The sequence below is a fragment of the Lithohypha guttulata genome, assembly GCF_036872675.1.
Source record: "Lithohypha guttulata strain CCFEE 5908 chromosome Unknown scaffold_1, whole genome shotgun sequence".
NCBI lineage: Eukaryota > Fungi > Ascomycota > Eurotiomycetes > Chaetothyriales > Trichomeriaceae > Lithohypha > Lithohypha guttulata.
In genome coordinates this window covers 39890-62366 of record NW_027042750.1, presented here as the reverse complement: position 1 = coordinate 62366, position 22477 = coordinate 39890, and the positions used below count along the sequence as shown (strand labels likewise).

Genomic DNA, 22477 nt, shown 5'->3' with positions numbered 1-22477 from the left:
AAATTCTAATTCGAAATGCGATAACTAGTTTTTCAGACGTGGCCAGCTTGTCCCCACAAGGCGGGCAAGCTGGCTGCTTTATTATCGTAGGCTACGGGTAAACACCAGTACCACGCTAAATATCACATAGACGCTAGCAGTACAAAAGTTAGTATGTAAGGCTGATCGACAGCCTCAAATCCTCGTAGGGTAACACTCGTCAGCCAGATCTTACTTGACGACCACTAACACTCGTCAGCCAGATCTTACTTGACGACCACTAGCACCATCGAGCTCAACTACATGTCCTCTCCTGGGTCCTCTGCTTTGCGCATCCTCTATCTGCCTGTGGCTAATGAGAATTAGCTGCAAGGTCATGTCTACAAGCGCCCAGATTCTCACGTCCAGACTTCTCGTTCCAGATAGTGGGAGTCGCTGAAGAGGAAGGAACTAGACTACCTACCATCTTCGCAATCTCTCTTCGCTTTCCCTCTCTCACTCCTACTCCATCGTGCCGCACGAAGATCAGGTGCTCTGAGTCATTCCTTCTAGAACTTGTGAGGCCGCTGGGCAAACGCATTACTAGTCGTCTATCCCGGCGGGAGGAATTACTTGGCATAAGCACAAAGTCCACCACGAAGTCAAGCCTTGTGTCTCAGCAACAGATGTGGCTGCCCATTTCGATAGTATGATGAGCCTCCAGACCGGCCCATTTGGACCTCCAAACCAGAGAAAGCTGATGTATGAGAGGACTGCTAAAACTTCCAGCGTGCATCCGGCGGCGACGATAATGAACAACAGAAGGCTTTTAGGGTTCAATTCAGCACAGACACGAGAAGATCCGACCGCTTTTCTAGTCGTGTCACCGAAGACGCGCTACGTGTCTGGCAGGATAGCCTTGAGGAACAGTACACAGACACAGTATGTCTCGAGTATAGCAAGGCTAGCCTCTGGCTGGCGTCGAGGTGTGAACGTGGTGAAGATGTGGGGCGAGACTCTCGACGGGCAAGACTGGCGTTTGGGTGTTGATAATCTTCAGGTCACATTTCGCAAAAGAGATAGTCAACGCGATGACGTCAGCGCCTTTCCGATTAGTGTACGAGGGAAATATGAGGACTCGAGATGGCGGGACATTGACTCAGCTGAACTTGGCGTACGATTGAGTGCTCACAGCCTCTATGTCCTCGACGGACCATCTCAAAACACTTAAACATTTCGACGATGTCGTGGGTTTTGCCCGAGATCGAAGTACTACTATAGGACCGACTCTAAGGGTGTAACGTGGGAGTGAGACGAGCTGTAGGTCCGGCAGTCACAATCCTTGTTTTGCGCCAGTTCACGACACAATTCTTCGACTTGCTTGCTTACTACGTGCTGCTCAGTTTGAGATATCCTGTCCCCAAACATGCTTCGCAAGTTCCACCTCCAGCTTCACCTTCTCCCACTGCTGTTCCTCGCTCAACTCATTGCCCTCCATCGTACTACTAAAGCCACATTGATGACTCAGACACAGCTGATCCAGACCGCCACGAACATGACTCGCCGCTTCCTTCAACCTCTTCGTAATCGTCTGTTTATCATCTAGATCCGCTTTCTTACTGCTCATCACACCAAGCACGACAACCTTTTCCTCAGGCAAGAACCTTAGAGGTGCGAAATCGCCCGATCGAGCATCGTCGTATTCAAGGAAATACACATCGACATTGAGCTTTTCGAATAGGACTTGCGCCACAGGCTCGTAGCCACCCTGCGCGAACCACTGACTGCGGTGGTTACCGCGACAAAGATGAATCCCAATCACCATGTCCTTGGGTCTTTCAGAGATAGCAGCGTTGATCAGGCTTGCATACTGCTCTGTGATCTGCTCTGCCGTCACTCCGTGTCTTTCGCCAGCCTTTGCACGCATTTCAGGGTCACACAAATACGCTAGGTTCGTATCATCGAGCTGCAGGAAGCGACATCCAGCATCGTACAAGGTCTTGATCTCCACCTGGTACGCCTTCGCAAGGTCGCTGAAGAAGGGTGTCAGATCGTCGCCTGGGTATGCCTCGCTCGAGATGGTTTCGCGACTACCACGGAAGTGACACATCGTCGGGGAAGGTATGGCGACCTTGGTGGTGACTTTCTCACCATCTGAGATGAGGCCCTCCTTTCTTGCGTTGGCGATCTGCTCCTCCAAGAACAAGAAGTCATCGAGCTGAATCGGCTTGACGTGCTTGACTTTTCCGGTGATCACGAGTCGTGGTGGGATGAATCCTTCCTTGGATGTGTTCGTGCTGGCAAGACCGCCCTCAACAGTGACACCTTCGAGGTTACGAAGAAAGTCGAGATGAAAGAAGGCGCGACGGAATTCGCCGTCAGTCACTGAGCGAAGGCCAGCCTGTAGTTGTTTCCGGACGACATCGCTGATATGCTTGTCTTCAATTGGTCGGAGGGAAGAAGTATCTTGGCTGTTTACTGGAAGCTCTGCCCGAGCTGAAAGGATGTCTTTGGGACGTAGAAGAGAACCCACCTGGTCAGCGCGATAGACGCCTATTGGTAGAGGCATGCTGTGGTTCAAATGTGAACACAAAACGTTTGCCCCGCAGGAGCTAGATATTATGTTACCTGACAGTATTATCCTAACATTTACTGGTAAATTATCGTCCGTGACAGATCTGGCCTGCTATTGGCTTAATGCTCAGATCCTAATAGTAACTCCTGTGCGAGGAGCGGATGGTCGCAACAGTCAAAGTATATGAATTCTTCGTTGCAATAAGTGGTCGTGCGGGGCACTTGAGGATGTCTCATCCGCCCATTGCCTTGATGCCGCCATCATCTGTTTCAGATACTGTTTCAAATACATCATGTGGTGAATTTTACTTCGTCGGTAGTTCCAACAGACGTTCTCAGTTCTGCAAGGTCGAGCAAATGATAGGACAGAAAGAAAGCCGCATGTGCTGCGCGATCGCGGGTTTCGGTAAATGAGTAAGCCAAGTGCCGAACACGAGTTTGTGCCTGAGTCATGCCGATGCGTCAATATCCACTTTCCGGAGTCGTGCTACTACATGGTGTTTCCAAGGCTCGAGGTCACGACTCAAGAACGCAATAGCAAAGAGCGCTTTCCAGGAATAGTCCAGCCGAGTTCATATCCCTCTGTTCATCCAGGCTATCTTTGATTCTCTTGCTGAGCTGACCAGGGCCGGTTTCACTGTGGTCCCCACGTTTCCAGCCAAGACGCTGACCCGTATTGAGGCGAACCCTCGTATTAAGAGGCTTCCGCAGCAATGTGATCAGTTTCGGAGCCTACTCATTGATGAGTTCAGAAACCAAAGATGACGAGATTTTCACACAAATCGCAACAAAGCTGGAAGTATAGTTATGACCAGTAACAACACAACTCATCCGACTCAGCGCATACACGCTTTGTGATATGCCAGCCACTTTTGACCAGAAGTATCTGTATCTTCCTCAGGTTTTGGTACGGCCTTGCGAATGAGAGGATAGCTGAAGTCAGTGCCAATCATACTATGACAGCTTTCGCATCTGTGATAGTCAATATCGTGATATGCTTCGAGCATTTCCTAGACGAAATCGTAAGCTCAAACCATTCGCATGGTGCGCATGGCACATACCAACAATTCACTTAGTCTTTTCGAAGTGGGAGGTTTGGACACGACTTCAGCGACTTGTTGCGATAAGGATGGTACACGTCCATTAGGTGGATGTGCAGACTGCACGGAATATGCATTATCGCCACGATCGATGACGAGTTTGAGATAGCCGATTTTGGCAGTCAATGGAAAGTTGTTATTGTACTCGTCAGTAGTGAGTTTCAATGTGAGCTCGTGCTCAGAATTTGCGAAATTGTCCAGGATTGTCGTTGCTTCATTCGTGGTGTCGAAAGGAATGTCTCGAGTTTGAGATTGTGCAGTCTTGTTGGCTATTAATTTCTTCGCCAGGCTTAGGTAATCACTGGTCCATGTGTCATAACCCTGTACAAGTTCTGCATTGCTGGCTTCTTTCAGAAGCGGCTTGATTCGATCATCATTTAATCTCTGTTTCAATTCCTGAATGTCGTGTCGACCTTTTTGTGCGCCCTTGCTAATTTTGTAAGCAATTTCTTGTGGTTGTATCTGCTGAGGAGTGCTGCATGCTTCACGGAGTGGACCTATGATATTGGATGGCGCACCACGTACAATGTTTAGCAAGGAATGTGCTTGTTGTGTCAATGCCAGCGCTTCGTAAAGGGCTATGTCTTCAGGGTGAATATCTTCTATGACAATCGACGCCATATTTTCCAGGCAGTTTCGGAGATCCTGCGGTACTCATTGAGTGTGATGACTATGTGTTAAACAGGAAGCAATTTGTTGAGCACAAGAGGATGAAGACCACAACTTGAATATCAAGTCGGAAGGCACGAACTGAAAACGCGCTAGATGACTCCACACAAACGAGTCGTGGAGGGCGTGGAGGGCAAAATTTGAAATAGTTGCCGTGGAAAGCCAGAGGACAAACTTTGATGCGGCTACTACCATCCTGAAGGTCGACACACGCGTTCAATGCGACTAGTAACGACGATTCAGCTCATACCCAAGCGCATGTGAAGAAGACAGAGCGGATGCTGCTCATCAGGAGGACACATATCCATGCGCAGTACAAGCACGAAAGCCCAACAGAGACTTTCCAAGAGACTCTATTGCAATACCGGTGTGCCCAACACTACCTCTCCAAGTGCAGCGCGACCAGAGGCATGGTATATCAATGTCTGACCATCACATTCTGCTCTTTGCCAGTCAATGCTTACCATTTGCTTGATGCGCCTTCTCGTCAATCTCACAGAAAGCACGGAAAGTGACCAGCTCGTCACCATCACTCTCAATGACTAATTCGGCAGTGGCACCAACAAAATATACATAGCCTTCCTTCAGATCCTCGACTTTCGGTCCGACAGAAATCTTGCCACTGCCACTTGTAGCAATGACAATGCTCGGACCTGCTAGACCTTCGAAGGTGGCCTTTGCCCCAGACTTCTTCAGTGCAGTACGGACAACACTGAACTCTTCAATAGGTGGATCATATAGTAGACTTGAGCTGTCACTGCTGTAGGCGGTGCTGTTGAGAGTGACGTACGGGTAGTCGACAGGCTTCAAAAGTTGTTGCTCAGGAGGATCGTGGTCATAGGTCAAGATATCGGTAAGTGTATCGACGTCTTGAAACTTCGGTGTGAATCCAGCTCGAATGACGTTGTCACTACTTGCCATACACTCGATGATATCTCCAGAAATGTAGGCGTGGATATCATCAGCCTTGAGGTACATGGCCTGGCCGGGTTCCAGCTTGACGAAGTTGAGAAAAAAGAGGACGAAGAGCCCAATGTCCGCTGGGAACTGGCCGTTGCATCTTTGAACTAGTTCATTGAGTTCTTCAAGAGTGTTTACTGATGGTCCAGGTTGGATCTGACCTTTTTCGGCCATCGTGACCAGTTCCTTGGACATATTGGCGACTGTGTCTTTTGGCTGCTTCATGAGAGCAGTGAAGGATTTTCGCAGGGCGGCTTTCGCCTTTGAGCTCTCGATGTGGGAGTCATTGGCGACTTTCTTCAAGTCTTCGGCATTCTCCTTCCCAACCAGGGCTCGTAGAGGTGGAATAGTATCCAGGAAATGAGCGATTTCTCGAAGTGGTCGGAAACCACAAAGACCCTCGAATGGAGTGATAGCGATTGTCATTTCTGGTTTGTGGTTGTCGTCTGGGTAATTCTTTGAGTCTTTGGCGTGCAGCTTCTCAGCGAGCTTCTTGTTGGGATGTGCTTGGATTGAGAGGGCCTTGGCGATCGAGAGGACCTTGAACAAGAATGGTAGCTTGTCCTGATACTTCTTGTTGACATCACTACCCATCAGCGCCTGGTTGTCAGAGACCATGTCGAGCAAAGATCTGCCAGTCTCCAAGTCCTTGGATGGTAGTGATGGGTGAGTGCCCATCCAGAGCTAGGTAATGTTAGTCAGGATGGAGGACTTTGGCAAGCAGAATAAGTACCTCAGCATATGGCTTGTCGTCTTGAATCGAGAAGTCATCTCGAGGAGTTGCAGCAGCATATTTGGCGGCAGCGGACGTATTGCCTTTCTTGCCCCATTCATAGCTGTTGCACCCACATTGTAATCGAAATAGTGGTACTTGCATCTCGATAATGTGAACTTGTGAAGGGTTGGATTTGAATTGTTGAGATTGGAAGAAGTTTTTACCAGGTCAATATCTGGCTAAATTAGGGATACTAGTTTTTGTTCTTCCTTGACTCGACAGTGTGAAAGCCTCGACATGCATTGGGACACTTTTTCCTATCGAGATTCACCACTCGCAGACCCTTCCCCACGTTCTCGAATCTTATGACCGGTATGCCGTGATATCCAGTGTTTGATGCGAGGCCACTTCTGCAGGCTTAGCTCCCCCAATTGAGAATTCGGTCCGTACCATAGGAGTTTAGTGCCTCCACTAAACCACTGAACTGAATCTCAAGTCCCGCTTTGTACTCACTCGAAGAACGTGACAGTTAAGTGAAGTCCATTGGATACGTTCGAAGGTCTCCAACGCATTAGCAACACATTCTTACCAGTCAATGATAGAATCCGAGCGTGCGCAAGGTAGCCGAAAAATAGCAACAAGAACCGCCGTAAGTCCTGAATAAAATAGACAATTTCGCAAGACGAAGACTGGTATCGAACCCCCGGTAGACAGCAAGAAGCAAACCCAGAGACACAATTGTCAGAGCAGACTCTCAAGACGATATCTCATTCTCGGACTGGGATTGGCAACATTGGCGACTATAATCGAGGTTCACTGTGAGAACCACTCGTCACTCTGCCTCACTCCCTGGGTCGAGTACGGGGAGACATCCCCTTACGCTCACCACCTACCAGTCCCGGAAGCATCATGTCTGGGCGTACGGCTGGCCGTCGGGCCGGTCGAGACAATACCAAGGATAACCAACACGACTTTGAGTTAGAGATCCTGAACAACGTGCTCGAATCCATTCGCAAAGCCAAGGAACTTAACGATGCCTCGGCTCGTCTTGGTCAGGAGATTCTTGTCCTGGAGGAGGAGATGCGGAACTCGTCCCCATCCGCGACACCAGACCAACACCGTAAGCTGGATGAGTTGTATAGGAAGAAACTACGAAATGCAGAGGCGGAGAGGAAGGTACACGAGGAAGAGGATATAGCGAGCAAGATTGCGATCTTGGCGACAATGAGGGGAAATGATGAGCCAGTCTTGATAAGTAGAGGGGCTGGAGGAGGGAAGGCCTCAAGGACCAAGCAGCAACAGCAGCAGCATCAACAAGAGAAACAGCAACAGCAACAGCAACATAGACCTATCATCGAGTCAGATGTCTCAGTAGACGGAAGTGGAGGTGTGAGCCCAGCAGAAACCACAGCAAGCACATCAAATATCCGAGTCGACGTCTTGAAACGCAAACAGTCAGGCTACGGCCCTCGAGGCTCAACACCATCATCAGGACCAGGTCGACCCACGACCACATCCTCCACAGCAAAAGAAGCACTCAGCAGTACCCGTGACGCTCCTAAAGACACATCCACGTCATCATCAACCACAGACAGCAGTGACCAGCCTCTTCATCGTGGAGTCCTGGCGGAGAAGAATAACGACCTCAAAATCGGCACTGAAGTCTTCTACAAATACTCCAAATCCGTGGCCGACGATGTGGGCGTTGGGATTCAGTGCATCATCAAAAAAGTCCACTCCGATCGACGGCCTATAATCTACGACGTGCAAGACCCCGAACCTGATCCTTCGGGGAAACAGAGTGTTCACCGAGCCACAGCGAAAGATCTATATCCGATACCGAGCTCGAGTTCATTGGGAAGTGATGCCAAGGGAGTGACGTTTGCGCCAGGAGCGACAGTGTATGCGAGGTATCCGGACACGGATACTTTCTACCGGGCGAAGGTGGTGAGAGGGTTGAAAGGGGGCGAGTACACATTGAGGTTCGAAGGGGAGGAGGATGACACGGAGAAGGGAGTGGAGAGGAGATTTGTCTTGGATACTCGGATGCGATAGGTGAGTGAGGAATTGATGATAAGACTTACTCCAGAGGCGAATCAGGCGTTCGGTACTGCAATTCGAGGCGGACAGATTGCTTTGGACATGCTGAGGTGTTCCTGATGAAACAGGGGTTCCGTCGTGAAAGATGGCGACAGGAGTTCGGGTTTACTGATCATGCAACTGCTACGGCATAGTGTTGGCCTCGATGACAGAGAGGATGATATGCACTTAAGGCTTGAAGCATTGATTGTGAAATTGTAGCACAAGATCTTAGATATTGCAGTGGTCTGTAAATTTGGCAAGAGAGTCAACGCAACTATCTTCCCTGCCAGAAAGGTTCACTCTCTACCTTGGCATCTCTGGCTCGTAGTCCATGTGACACTTTGACTTCTTGCTTTTGCCAGTTCGTCTTCCGACTGCTGTAGTCGTCCCGTCTGTATAGAACATGCTTTTGAGCCTATGACCGATCGACCCGTCACTCTTCAACTGGCTGCTCTCCAAGTGAGTGCTCTTCAGATGTCTTCGAGACTTCTTCTCTGGCCGAAGTGAGCCAAAGAGTCGTTTGCCATCCTTGAATAGTGTCTCCTCTGAAGTGTGATCCAGAGTGCCATGGCGATAGAGAGTGCGAGCCTCTTCAGAAGCATTGCGAGGCTCTTCCTGTTCCTAAGCAGGCCGAGTCTCGGCTGTAACAGCAACACTTTCCAGATCGTCTTCATCCAGCAGCCCCTTGCTAGCCAGATAAGCAGCTCCAGAGTCAGCCCATATATGATAACTGATGACCTTGCCTTGTGTATCAAAGGCTAGCTGGTAGGTAAAGATCTCGTTCCAGCTCTGACCAGTTGACTGCCAAGTGAATATCGCATGTCCTTTCACACTCACACGATCTTCGCTCGTGTCGACGATGTAGTTCTTGAAACCCATGTTGTCGTACTTGAGACATTCCCCAAACAGACCAAAATATTCTTTAATTCCATCGATCCCCAAGAAAGGCCGGCCGAGAAAAGGTGCGGGCTGTTTGTGGCCATGTTCGAGAGCCACGGGCGTATAGCTAGTAGAAAAGTGGGAGAGGATAGTCTCGAGGTCGGCTTGAGAGGCGATGTCGTTGCAGAAAGACTCGGCAGAGGCGAGGAGATGTTTGCGTTGCTGGTCTGACATGATGGATACGGGATACTATATATCAAGGTAAAGCTGCGACTATGTTGATTAGTAAAACACCAGGGTTGGAGCAAAGATCGTAAGCATAACAAGCGAGCAGGTTTCGTCCCAGCAATCTCAAAAGAAGAAGCATCACTTGGGAGCGCCTTCCGCACATCTGATGTTTGATTTCGGTTTGCTCCTGCCAGTGCGTGTAATTTAGGCGATGATCTCACTGCACTGCGGCGCAACCAAGCGCAGAGAAATTGAAGTGGCAGAAATTGTACTGTTGGAAGGCGCAACTCCTAAAACGTGACTTGGTATGTCGTTCATTTCACATCTGGTAAACATACACCGGATGTTACAGGTACGGAGCAGTTCAGGTCAGCTTTGTGAAAATGACCCTGCAGCAGAAACCCCTCTCGGCCCAGGTGGGACAAGCAAAATTGACCTCATCGAGGCTCAAATTCCGCAATCGTGCATGGCTGACCGAGACCGAGGTTTTGATTCTCCCGTCGACCAAGAGCTTCAGTCGTAAACTGTATACTCACCAAAGACCCTTGCAATATTGCCAATCTATTCCCAATTTTATACATAGCTAGACATGCGACTTACAGTATAGAGCAACCACAACACCGCACGGACCACAGTCCAACCGTCGCCATGACTTCTTCTCCTCTGCCCTCTCACGCTTCACCAGTCATAGCACCTCTGGCACGACCATCTGCACAATACCTCACTGGCTGGTCGGACCTCGAGAACAGCTCTCAACCAGGAACTCCTGGTGTCCCTCACAATCTCATTTCTCCAGCATATACACCTCCTCTCACTCCATCGATCCCTAGCACACCATCCGGCCGACCTCATTATCGTACTCACGAGCCAGAGTCAATTCCAGTGGACACTTCCCTTGACGATTCTGTGACCAAGCAACCACGCCTCGTGCAACATCTGCCGGTGGTAGAATGTCTCGTTCGCGCGCGTATCCCCACCACTTCAGGCGCAGAAATGTTCCTGCATCTGTACCAGAATGATAGCGACAACAAAGAACATTTAGCCATTGTATTTGGAAACAACATCCGGAGTCGCAGTTTGGATGCCGAAAAGACGGGCGAGACCGAGATGGACCGCATGATTCGAGGCGCATACGTCGGACGTTTACGACCTGGTCGCACAAGCAGCAGACGCGAAGACGAGAACGATTTACGACGAAAAGTTCTCAGACCAGACGCTGGGACGAAGCGCCGGAAAAGGAGTGGCAGCAGTCTCAAGAACGTCAGCGTACCAGAAGGAGAGGCTGTAGACTATATGAGTGCTTCTACGTCTACCACTTCTCCCACACACTCAGATGGTGCATCCACACCTCCATTGTCAGGAACAGCTGCCTCAACCCAATCACAGGATGAACAAAACGCCGAATCAATATCCTCACGTCCTCAACCTCCAGCAATACCACCAGGTAATCCAGCCTCAGCGCCACCTACAACCCCTCCCATCCTCAAACCCCCGCTCGTCCGCATCCATTCCGAATGTTACACAGGCGAGACTGCCTGGTCCGCTCGCTGCGATTGTGGTGAACAACTCGATGAAGCCGCTCGTCTCATGTCCACATCCTCTCTACTCAACCCCGACCCATCCACGATTGGTGGTGTCATCGTCTATCTCCGTCAAGAAGGACGCGGCATTGGTCTTGCGTCAAAACTCAAAGCCTACAACCTACAAGATCTAGGAAATGATACGGTCGAGGCAAACCTCCTCCTTCGTCATCCGGCAGATGCGCGCACATATGGTCTCGCGACGGCAATATTGCAAGATTTAGGACTAGGGACAGACACAGACCAGGAGAAAAGGCCGCAAGCGAGAGGAATTCGATTGCTTACCAATAACCCAGATAAAGTCAGGGCAGTAGAAGGCCCGGGAAGAGAGGTCAGGGTTGTGGAGAGAGTCGCCATGGTGCCTGTTGCTTGGAAGACAAAGGGCGAGAGAGGTGTGCAGGGTGAGGAACTGACAAGGTATCTGGAGACAAAAATTGGAAGGATGGGACATATGATTCATGAATGAGAGAATACAAGATCTGAGCTGAGCTGAGCTGAGCCAAGCTAGGCTGTCTTACGCGTTGGACTAATGCCAAAGACCCGGGTCTTGAACTACACCCCCAGCAACACGAGGACCATGCTCACTATCGTCGTGCTTGACAGTTCAAAGCCTTCAATGTTGACTAACCACACTGTAGCAAGCCATGGAGCCACCAAACGTTGGTCCGATAGCACATGTTTATCTCAGCAATTGCATGCTTTCTCTCAGGCTGCCTCGAAACAGTATTCTATTCAGGATAAGACTAAACATGACTTAAGTTTGTTGTCGCAACAGTCAAAAATGTTCAGCGGCACACCTGACGGCTGGAGACCGGTCAACATGTACAAGACTGCAGGCGAGGTTTTGGAGCTCAAGTTCAGCATGAGAGAAGTTACAACGAGTAACAGGGATATGCCTTTGGGAGAAGATTCCGGCTGTCAGGTCAGCATGGAATGCGGCTTTCATACAGAAATAGGCCCCTGACGCTCAAAGGCCGAAGTAGAGGGCCACGTACAGTCGCCACCGGAACTGCAAACAAGCCTTGGACTGTACCCACTTTCCTGAGGAACAGAGCGGATCGATCCAGTCGATGTCATTAACTTAAAATTGAGGTCCGTCACTTTTGCAGACACAGACGCAGGACCACATCAGTGTCTAAATTCGGACACTTTAGCAAATAGTGCAGAGTCCTCGCGTTTCGGAATCTTGAGACATCAAAATCTGGGGGTGGTACCTCCAGACTCGGTCGACTTGATATGTAGCGTCTATCAGATTTGCACTACCCTACCATCTATGTATCTATTCACCCCACGACTCAGCGAGGAACGTGCTGTGATCTGCTACAATATTACGCTCCACCCCAGAAATAGTCGTGATAAATTTAAGATGGGTTACTTATCATGATTCTTCGTCAGTCGTACATCAATTGAATCGTCGAGGTGTAAAAGGTATCTGCCGAGTCGTCTTCTTTGCTAAGCGAAGATTTTATCCCTGCTATACAAATAATTGAGGCGGCCTGATAATGCTCCTTCTTCTGCAAAAGTCGAAACACATGGTTTTCGCCCCCTTCTTCGAATCTCATGTTGCCACCTTGAGCACGACACGTCCCAGAACGTCGCCCTTCTCGAGCATCTCATAGATATGCGGTAACTCATCAAATTCGCGCACCTCAATATGAGGCTTGACCTTCCCTTGCCTGACTAACTCGACGGCTTCGAGTGTCTCCTCCATAGAGCCGACTAGATTACCAACAACTTTCAGACCTCGAATGATGATCGTTGCGAGCGGCGTAGTCAGGTGAATATCACCAGGTGGTATACCGATACAAGACAAAGTGCCACCAATCCTGAGCATGTCAACAGCACCAGTAAATGCTCTACCGCTGCCACTGCACACAACTGCGCCGTGTGCACCGCCATTGGTGATTGTCTTGATCTCTTCGACGACGTTCGGCGACTTGGCAAAATCCAAAAAGCGACCTCCAAGTGATTCGACAAAGTCTTTCTTTACTTGACCAGTGTCAATACCGATCACGTTCGCTCCTACAACCTTGCCATATTGTACTATATCAAATTAGCCAAATCGTCAGTGTGCTTGTTGCATACCTACTGGCAAAGTGACCCAGCCCACCTCCAGCTCCTACCACCACCAGCCACTGACCAGGCGAAAGACCAGCATTCTTCACAGCCTGCAGTCGACAGTATTAGCAAAATGATGGCAGCCGGGCAAATGACATACTTTGTATGCTGTAACGCCTGCACATAGTACTGGACCAACGACTACAGGATCAATGTCTGGCGATAAAGGCGTCAAATAGTTCCTGTCCAAAACACAGTACTCCTGAAAGCTTCCATCCTCATGATGGAGATGATTAGTGGCATTAACACAGTGCTGCTCTCGCTGGGATGTACAGAATTCGCATTCGTGGCAGACTCGTGCAAGAAACCGAATTCCAACCAGATCGCCAACCTTGACTTCGGGTACTGAGGCGGAAGACGGACCAAGACTGACTATTCGGCCAACACCTTCATGTCCTCCCACGTGTGGTAATTTGACGTTCAGGATCGGCTTGCCATCTGCACCTGGAGCCGTACCTCGAGCAGTGTGAAGATCTGATTGACAGACACCAGTATACAAAATTTGAGCTAGTACCTCATCTTTACCAGGTTTCAGGACAGGATAGTCTGGGATGATGTTGACAGGACCGCCTAGCTCGTGTACAAGAGCCGCTTTCTGAGTTGTCGGTATACTGATATCTGCAGCCATATTGCGATGAGTGCTTTTGATTGACAAAAGTTCAGTACAAAGCGGGATTGCTTCGCAGATAAAGCTCCCTTCGACTACCCCCACGAAAATCTTGCATACAAATTGCGTATCCTTCTTGATGGTAGTCCTTGGAAGGAGATGATTGAGTTGTTGATTGGTCGGAACGACTGATGCTTCTTCCGTTCGCGCCTCAGATCGGGTTTTCCCCTCAATCTGGGGTCGTTAATCGTCATATTGTTGCACAGCTTACCAAGGAATTGCATGGTGTCCTCGCCTGTTATAGTTTGAACAGCAATGTGGCCGCCACGTGGAGTCCGTAATAGTTCGCCGGTCTGCTGTATGCGAGCCCCATATAGCAGATCGGCGAATCTTTTTGAATACCGCGTAGCCGCCTGCTATAGGAAGTCGGAGCCATCAGAATTCACAACATGTTCAGTTGGATTCCTTGAGTCTCTTGATCCAGACCTCAACTTGCAGAAAATAGTCAGCCACCATTTCCTTCGACTCATACAAATCGAGTGTCACTATCTCAATGGACAAGTCTTGCCAGCACTGTCGAAAGAGCCGCGACTGGCCGATCCAGTGCATCTCAGATCCGCATCGGATCACGGTCGTTTTGCGAAGCGACTTGGTACTCCAACGTGTACTTGGCCCTGTCTTACGGTCGAGATAGACATGTAATTCGAGGCATTCAGCAGTCTCATGCCAGTGACGAGTATTACGGCGCTACCGGTCGAACTGACTCCTGAGCTTTTGGAACATTCACAGCTCGAGCGACTGAAAATCGAAGAATGAACCACGTGTGTCCGAATGATCTGTGCATATATTACATTCCGGTATGGCTGATGTCCTCTTCGTCTCGCAAACTTGGAGACAATCTGCTGTGTCATCTCTCGTGGTTCAATAGCTCCAGGGGCCTCATCCGTTAGCAGTTTAGCGACTTTAGTTCTGTGTGCACTAGCTTGTACTTTACCGACACGAAATTACCCTGGAGTTTCAATACCTTGGATCTCAAGACGGCCATTTACTGGCTTGTCCTGGCCGAGTACTCAGGGTCAATCTGGCCAACGCCATTTCAGCCTCACAAGCCGCATTTGTGCTTTCGCACCAACGAACTCCTTTTTGACATAAAGCATCTTTCCACGTGGGCTGACACTACACATCCTTCAACGGCTTGGTAACGGGACTCCCGAAGTCGCCATACAGAAGCTGATCACTTGATCGCTTGAATATGGCGTGGAGCTTGTATGCAACGAAATGCTCCAATGCGGCACTTCTTGAACATAGGCTTCGCGACAAGGTAAGTAGGTCATCATGGCCATCGTAAGTGCTCGATGTTTCCTTCTCTGCGCGTCCTTCCATCGCCCGCTATGAGCATGTATTGATTCACCTTCCTGTTCTCATTCTTTCGTTTATAAATTGCCGTCATGGGTTTACTGCGCTTCACAACAGCGCTGGCCCTCGCGGCGTCCGCTCATTCATTGGCTCACACGCCTGTTGTCCGTGATGTAGTCACCACAGAGACCCTCACTCGATTTGTTTTCACTTGCCCCTGCGATACTACTACCTCAGTCAGTATTGGAACTGTTTACCCTACCTCGCCTGTGGAGAGTTCTGGTGAACAAGGCTGGCATGGATGGGTTGGCCAGGGCTCGCTTTCTTCCACTTCACGCTCAACGACCTCGACACCTGGTTCTTGGTCAAGAACATCCATGTTTTGGAATACAACCACGACCTTGACTTCTGCTGATACAACTTCGACTCCCACCACATGGTCTGTAACTTCTTCAATTGAGGCAATCTCTACAACCTCTGTCTCCACATCTGACCATGCGCCTGGCACTACGACTTCTGCATCCTCGGTCAGGACTACGAGCTCGACTTCCCAGCAAGATGATACCACTACTAGCTCTCGATTCGGTACTACTCATTCCACTACTCAGCTTGATACTACAACCAACGGTTCGCAAGTTGGTACCACGACATTGTCTGTTGGAGACATCACTTCGATTTCCACCTCTCAGCAAGGCACTTCGAGCACTTCGACTGCAACAAGCTCGGGCCTTCAGAGCGCTTCAACAACTACTAGCTCCAGCTTGCAACAGAGTACTTCGAGCACATCAACTGTTACAACTGCTACAAGCTCAGGTCTTCAGGAAATTACGCCGATTACATCCCTAACTACAACGGTGTCTGGCAGCATCGGAAGCTCTACTTCCACGTCTTCAACGACAACTTCGTCTGGGATTTCAAGTCCCTTTCAACGCGGAACCCCGTTCGTGTGTGCCGCTAATATTGGTGGTTCGAAACTTCGACGAAGAGATATAAGATACCTGACCATTGAGGATGAGGCAGGTGTCTTGGTCTCCGATTGTACCCAAGCCCGAAAAATGACTCTTTCTAGCGAGGGCGCCATACAGCTCTACGACACAGGGTCTACCCTCGGCTCATTGCAACCTGCTGGTCTGCAATTGTTCGAGATTGTATCTGAAAGCAACACAGCTCTGACTAGCGGCTGGTCAGTCATTGACGGAGCACTTAGGCATGATGGTGTCAACCTTTGTATGCGATCTGATGGGGCCATCTACGCTGCTTTCGGCTCGACTACCTGTGACGGGATAGTCTTCAGCCTTGTTCCCACTACAGATAGCTGTGCGCCTAGCTCGAGCACAACTACCACATCCACAACAGCTGGTACACCTGGCCAAGCGGTGACCACCACGACTTCGGACATGGTATCTTCCAGCACGACAGTGTCCACAAGCACCGAGCAGCCTGTAGGAATGCCCACAACTTCTCAGGGGAGGAGCGGAGCGGTATCGTCCTCTTCAACTACTGTGAGCACTGAACAAGCTGGCATTAGTACAAGTGCTTCGTCGAATGATCCAATCACTACAACCTCAGGGCAGATCACCGAAACTACGTCCTCGACGACAGCTTTGTCTTCGGGATCTACAACATCCACCGAGCTAGGTGTCACTAGCACGATCACTACAATTCTTGGAACAGCTTCGTCGTCCTTGACCACAAGTTCTGTTGAAGAAGTTATGACATCTAGCACGACTAGATCGGTGGAAAACCCTGCATCGTCGACGACAAGCTCTGATGGAGGTGTTGCTACATCGTCATCTGCAACTGTAGATACTTCTACGACCACGAGCACGAGCATCGCCGCAGTCACAACCGCAAGCCAAGATTCTTCTACAACAGCAACTGTAGATAGCTCTATTACTTCGGACATTATTACCTCCCTGACGACTAGTGAGACAGCGTCATCGTTAACAACGACGACGACAGCGACGCCCGAGGAGGTCATCACTACTACTACCACTACAACGTCGAGTGCCACTTCAACAACTTCAGAACCTCCAACGTCATCGGCATGCGATGCATCGAGTAATGAGGGTTGCACTTCGACCTGTAGATTTTGTGTTCTGCCTGTTGGTGGGTCTGGAAGTGATCAGAGTTGCAACTCAATTGCTTACTGTAGTGCCTGCAATACCGCAGCTGATTGCGATATATGGGGTGAGGGTTTCACTTGTGGTAACTACATTACCTGTGACACCGCTGCAGGATTTTCTGGAAATACTTGCGCAAAGAGCGAACCAGATTATTGCCCAGCAAGCCCGCTACAGGATGCTACCACCACTTCAAATTCTGTGACTTCGACCGGCATCGACGAAGCCGCCACTACTTCTTCGACCAGTGTTGAAAACGTTGATGCGACGACAACATCCATGATAACGACTAGCAGCCAGGAATTTGATGCTTTAAGCTCTTCTACCAGCACTATAAGCGACGAGGTCGCGACAACATCTATTGCGACGACAACCAACCAGGAAACCGTCGATATCACTGCATCAACCACAAGCATGACCACTATGACAATGGCAATCACGACTTCTAGCTCCTCCACAACACTCAGCGCAGATACCTCGATTCCCACAGCTGGTCAGCCGTTCTCGATCCAAGTCGAAGTCGCTGGTAGCAAGCACAAGCGAGCTATCGTGGTTGTTGGGTTCATTAACGGACAGCTTGTGCTAGTGAGCTCGCCAGCAGATGCGGTGGCTTTCGTGCTTACGTCTGATGGTGTACTTATGATCTTCGGCACTGGCCTGGTAGTCGGTTTTGGTGGTGGCTCTGGCACATCTGCCCTCATGATCTACTCTTCAGTTTCCGATATGCCAACAACGATTATCTGGTCTGTGTCTGGTGGCGCACTTGTCTTGCCAGGAGCAGGTTTCTGTGTTGGATCTGGAAATGTCATGTCCGTGAACGTGGGCACAGCGACCGACGATAGTTGTGCTCCAGTCACACCAGTACCAGACACTGCACCAGACTCCTACAACACAGAAGCTGCTGCTACTGTGACCCCGTCACCTCAAACATCTACTTTAAGCACTACTAGCACAGATTCGACTACGATTGCCACTACCACATCAACTGCTTCTGAAGTTGATATGACCACTACTGAGATGACGACAACGATCGATTCAACTTCGACGATAACCACGACCGAAGCCACCAGTGAGACTACTACTATTATTAGTACTACAATCTTCATTGGCACCAGCACCACGACGCCTTTTGGTTCGACAGTAACGGAGTCTTCGACAGACTCTACAAATTCGGGGGCTAGCACAACCGAAGTCAGCACATCCGAGGCTATGATGTCCTTAGCTTCTACCACAACCACGACTGCAACTGGTACAGAGGAGACTGACGGGCCGAATTGTTCCATTTTGCCGCTTGAAGACCAAACTGCACCAAATGGTTCCGAGTACACTCAATTCTTCTACAGCTGTCATGCCTCAATTCCACCTACTCTAGGCGATGATTATCGGAGGATGACCTTGGTTCCCAGCCCCACAGACGATCCCACTACGTTTCTCAGACAGTGTGTTCAGACTGCTGAGGAGAGTGGTGCCACGGTATGGACATATTATCAGTCGACAGACTTTTCGTGGAACTGCGGCTTCTGGAAGAACACCGGTACTAGCAGTGATATCTTCGTGGAGGACAGCACTGTCCTTACTATGAATGCAATGGCTTTATTCAGTAGCTCTGACGGCAGCTCAAGCACAACAACCACGACATCCGCCACAACTACCGAGACTGTCTCAGAGCCCACTTCGTCTACATCTCTAGATACCACTACCAGCACTTTGACTTCGACGACAGAAAGCAGCTTAACCACGACAGTCGAGGAGACAACTCCGCTAACCTCTGATTTTGCTTCTACCAGCAACGTGAGTTCTATCCTTCAGACCAGTACAACCCTGAGTACCACAAGCACAAGCACCACTGCCGCTTGTGTAGCCACTTCAGCTTCAGTCGGTGATACTCTGGCTGATTCCAACGGCAATACGTGGGTTAATTTTTTCTCATCTGGTTGCGGTCTTTCCATGGATTGGCGCTCCGATCGGGTCATCAACAGCCTCTATGTATACCAGCTAACTGATTACACATATGACGATGCTCTGCTAGACTGCTTGAACACTGCTGACTACGACGGGTCACCAGTATTCCAGTTCGAGACTGACACTCGAAACAACCGTTGGGCATGCTTGACGTACCAGGATGCCACCAACGATCCTGCAGAATTCCAACCCTATGCTAATATTGCTGACGCTTATGGTTGGTATCTTCCTAACAGACTTGCATCAGCCGCGACTACCACGGCAAGTACTACCATCGCCACGACCTCGACCACGAGCATGACCACATTGTCAGAAAGCACAACTACATCTGCGATTGCAACTCCTACAGCAGTTTGTGAAGAGACCTTAATGGTCGATCTGAATGGTGACAGCTGGCAAGTCAAATGTGACACTGTCAGGCTAGGCGCTGGAGATGGTCCCGGAACTTCGTTCATTCTTGGCACAGATGTTACAATGTCGCAGTGCATCGATATGTGCGATGACAGTTCAGAATGTAACATGGTTGAGCTGGGTCCGGATGATAGTGGCGTGATGTATTGCTGGGGCTTCACATCTGTGATTACATGGGTTCCGATTGAAGCCACTTCATGGAATACTGCACTCAAAATCTCAGGCAACTTGGCTCGTGATCCAGTTACTGGTAACACATTAATCGACACCACTATCACGACATCCTCGATAACTACAACTAGCGAGACCTTCTCGACCACTAGCGATCCAGCAACGAGTACAAGCGACTCAATAACGAGCACCAGTGATGCTACCACAACCACCACAAGTAATCCGGAGACGACGACTACATCTCCATCATCCACTGTCACTACGCCCAGCTGCACTCAAGAGCTAACCTATTGCGCAAGCGTAATAGCGGAGATTGTGGTTGACTCTCAAGTTTGTGCTGATTCAGAAGCCAGCTGCGAAATACAGGCCCACGAGTTGGCAATTGATCACGGCGCTCTTTCATTCGTGGTCCAGGACAGCAATCTCATTACACTTAGCAGAGATGTTGAAACAATTGCAGGTTGGATTCATGGCAGCCTTGGTTACAGTATTTGCGGACCAGATGACGTGATGGTCTCAGGTTTGTTCTCAGATACTGCGTGTGCTTTAGATAACCCGGCCGCCACTACCAGCTCGACTACTAGCACATTAGACATCACGACAACGTCGAATGACTTCTTCACTACTACCAGCAGTGATTTCCTGCCTACAAGCACTGCATCAGATGTTTTCCTGCCGACAACTACTACCACTTCAGAAGCTGTCACTACTCCCGAAGCAACCAGCACTTCTGGACTGAGTGGCACCCCTGAGATGAGCACTTCGGAGATCATCACTTCGACGGCAACCACTATCACCGAATTTGTCCCGACAAGCACTACTTCTGCTTTGACTCAGCCAAGCGTGACATTCTATATTGCAATCGAAACTGCATCGTCGAAGAAGTCAAAGCGAGACACATCCTATCTTGCATTCGATGCAGTCTACGGTGGAAGTATAGTGGTTGATTCCATTGATGCAGCCGCGATTCTGTCCACGGACGAAGATGGAAATTTGATCTCCATCGACGCAGCAGGTGTCATTCACTGGTATGGATTTAGTGGCCAAGGTCCAAGCACTACGATCCTGACCACACTCACTGAGAAACCAAGCTATCCTGTTCAGACAACTGTAACCAACAGTGGTACACTGTCGATTGGTACTTACACGGCATTTTACGTGCTAGATGGTGCACTGTATCTAGCTTTTGACGACACTTCAATTCCTGCAGATGGCCAGATTGTGACTTTGACAATGGTCTTCGACGATAGTGCTACGCCTGTTGATTCGAGCTCTACGACGACTACGACGATTGACACCACAACGGTAGATATTCCTGCACAGGCGACATCAATCACCACGACCTCGATGGAAGATGTCATCCTCACTACCACTACTTCAACGGGTGAAGCTGGTACCACGAGCTCCACAGACGAAGTTACGACTACCACCACGGCCACGAGCACGGTAGATGAAACCACGACAACGACAACGACAACAACTTCTACACCGAGCTGCACTGCTATACCCTTTGGTGACACGACATCACTATACGACAGCACAAAAGAATTCAAAAACTTCTATACTGGCTGTGGTGAATCCGTCGCACGTGGTAACGAGCTATTTTCAATGCCATGGCCTGGACCAGATCATTTTGGAGACTCCTTTGAGGTTGCAGTCCGCCGCTGCGCATTCCATGCTGCCAACGAGAATGCTGCCACGTTTGTCTTCTATACCAAATCTAATGGTGACTGGTTTTGCCACGGCATAGCCCAGACAAATCCTGATAGTTCTTTTTTCCAGCCAGACGCAGACGTAGTTGGGTCTTGGGGCTTTATGCGGGACAATCAATGTGGCAACACAGCCTATGGTGATGTAGTCTCGGAAAGCGGCTCGGTGTTGGCAAATTTCTATACTAGCTGCAGTTCGTCCTTGGAAGGCAACACAGATGGTGGATTGGTCAACCTGAATCGAGTAGTGTCACTCAATTGGATCCCTGACGACAACCACTTAGGTTGGTCGATGGATGCTGCTATTCAAAACTGTGCGGACCAATCGATCGCTCAAGGAGCAACGATGTTCGAATTCTACGTCGACATAAATGATTACTGGTATTGTATTGGAGTAAACGACCTACCGGCGGAACCTAGCAGCTTCTATCCCGACCTCCTAGTCAATAAAGTATGGGGCTTCGCGCTATCTGAGTCAGCAGACGTCTGTACACCATCGGAACTGGTAGGATCGGTGACACTCGTCGACGGCACTACCTTTAACGAGTTCTATGATGCATGTCATATGTCGTTGGCTGGCACTATGAACTGGTACACGCCGGCCGCAGTCTTCAGCTTCCAGAACCCTCCAGGCGACGATAGCAACCATGGAGGATGGACTCTAGAGACGTCCCTCGAGGCGTGTGTCAGAGATTCTTACGCTGCCGGCGCGACTATTGTACAATTCTACGAAACTGCTGAAGCTGATCCAACTTGGTATTGCGCCGGTGTCTACGGAGTTGCAGCGCAAGAGAGTTCATTCAATGGAGATGCGACTGTAGGCAGAGTGTGGGCATTGACGCTCGATGCGGCGACTGTTCCCGAGGAAACAGTCGTCGACGTAACTGTAGATGTCAATATAGACGAGCAGTAGATGCGCAGGATGGTGTTATGTACACTGTAAATATTACTGCCTCCTTCCCATGTTTCCAGAATCTATTTCATAATGTGAACTATTTAACCAATATTCATGTGATCGGCTTTCCAGTCATTCAGCTGTTGACGATCGTGACCAATCAGTCGATGCCAGGCAGAATCTAGTGTGGCTGCTAGACTGGTTGGTGCCTCTCTTATCTTTCAGCTCCTGCTTAGCACAAATGACGACAAATGTCAAACTAGCCATAAGAGTTTTTGACACAGATATACCTGGTATGAAACCAGGACGACTGAAGCTTACAACTCAAGTCTCAGGCTGTGACCACGTTGACGTCACATACCACTGCTCGCGGCCGCTTT

At 49.6% G+C, this 22477-nt stretch overlaps 8 protein-coding genes across 8 annotated transcripts; 3 read left to right on the top strand and 5 right to left on the bottom strand.

Moving 5' to 3' along the window:
- Positions 1-1357: 1357 nt before the first annotated feature.
- Positions 1358-2527, bottom strand: LTR64_000020 (uncharacterized protein; the record flags this gene model as incomplete). Its single annotated transcript, XM_064894407.1, has 1 exon — positions 1358-2527. One exon carries the CDS (start codon positions 2525-2527, stop codon positions 1358-1360), a length of 1170 nt encoding a protein of 389 aa, XP_064757094.1.
- An 841-nt stretch (positions 2528-3368) lies between these two features.
- Positions 3369-4253, bottom strand: LTR64_000019 (uncharacterized protein; the record flags this gene model as incomplete). The annotated part of the gene is made up of 2 exons (XM_064894406.1): positions 3369-3542; positions 3594-4253. The coding sequence occupies 2 exons, from the start codon at positions 4251-4253 to the stop codon at positions 3369-3371; spliced, it is 834 nt and encodes a 277-aa protein (XP_064757093.1).
- Positions 4254-4754: 501 nt separating this feature from the next.
- Positions 4755-6138, bottom strand: PMI1 (Mannose-6-phosphate isomerase; the record flags this gene model as incomplete). The annotated part of the gene is made up of 2 exons (XM_064894405.1): positions 4755-5945; positions 5995-6138. 2 exons carry the CDS (start codon positions 6136-6138, stop codon positions 4755-4757), a joined length of 1335 nt encoding a protein of 444 aa, XP_064757092.1.
- Positions 6139-6885: 747 nt separating this feature from the next.
- LTR64_000017 (uncharacterized protein) lies at positions 6886-8031 on the top strand (the record flags this gene model as incomplete). Its single annotated transcript, XM_064894404.1, has 1 exon — positions 6886-8031. One exon carries the CDS (start codon positions 6886-6888, stop codon positions 8029-8031), a length of 1146 nt encoding a protein of 381 aa, XP_064757091.1.
- A 648-nt stretch (positions 8032-8679) lies between these two features.
- LTR64_000016 (uncharacterized protein) lies at positions 8680-9171 on the bottom strand (the record flags this gene model as incomplete). Its single annotated transcript, XM_064894403.1, has 2 exons — positions 8680-8859; positions 8896-9171. The coding sequence occupies 2 exons, from the start codon at positions 9169-9171 to the stop codon at positions 8680-8682; spliced, it is 456 nt and encodes a 151-aa protein (XP_064757090.1).
- Positions 9172-9813: 642 nt separating this feature from the next.
- On the top strand, positions 9814-11211 carry RIB1 (GTP cyclohydrolase II; the record flags this gene model as incomplete). Its single annotated transcript, XM_064894402.1, has 1 exon — positions 9814-11211. The coding sequence occupies one exon, from the start codon at positions 9814-9816 to the stop codon at positions 11209-11211; it is 1398 nt and encodes a 465-aa protein (XP_064757089.1).
- Positions 11212-12303: 1092 nt separating this feature from the next.
- Positions 12304-13491, bottom strand: LTR64_000014 (uncharacterized protein; the record flags this gene model as incomplete). The annotated part of the gene is made up of 3 exons (XM_064894401.1): positions 12304-12788; positions 12835-12913; positions 12964-13491. 3 exons carry the CDS (start codon positions 13489-13491, stop codon positions 12304-12306), a joined length of 1092 nt encoding a protein of 363 aa, XP_064757088.1.
- Positions 13492-17363: 3872 nt separating this feature from the next.
- Positions 17364-22115, top strand: LTR64_000013 (uncharacterized protein; the record flags this gene model as incomplete). The annotated part of the gene is made up of 2 exons (XM_064894400.1): positions 17364-18740; positions 18945-22115. 2 exons carry the CDS (start codon positions 17364-17366, stop codon positions 22113-22115), a joined length of 4548 nt encoding a protein of 1515 aa, XP_064757087.1.
- Between the last annotated feature and the right edge of the window lie 362 nt (positions 22116-22477).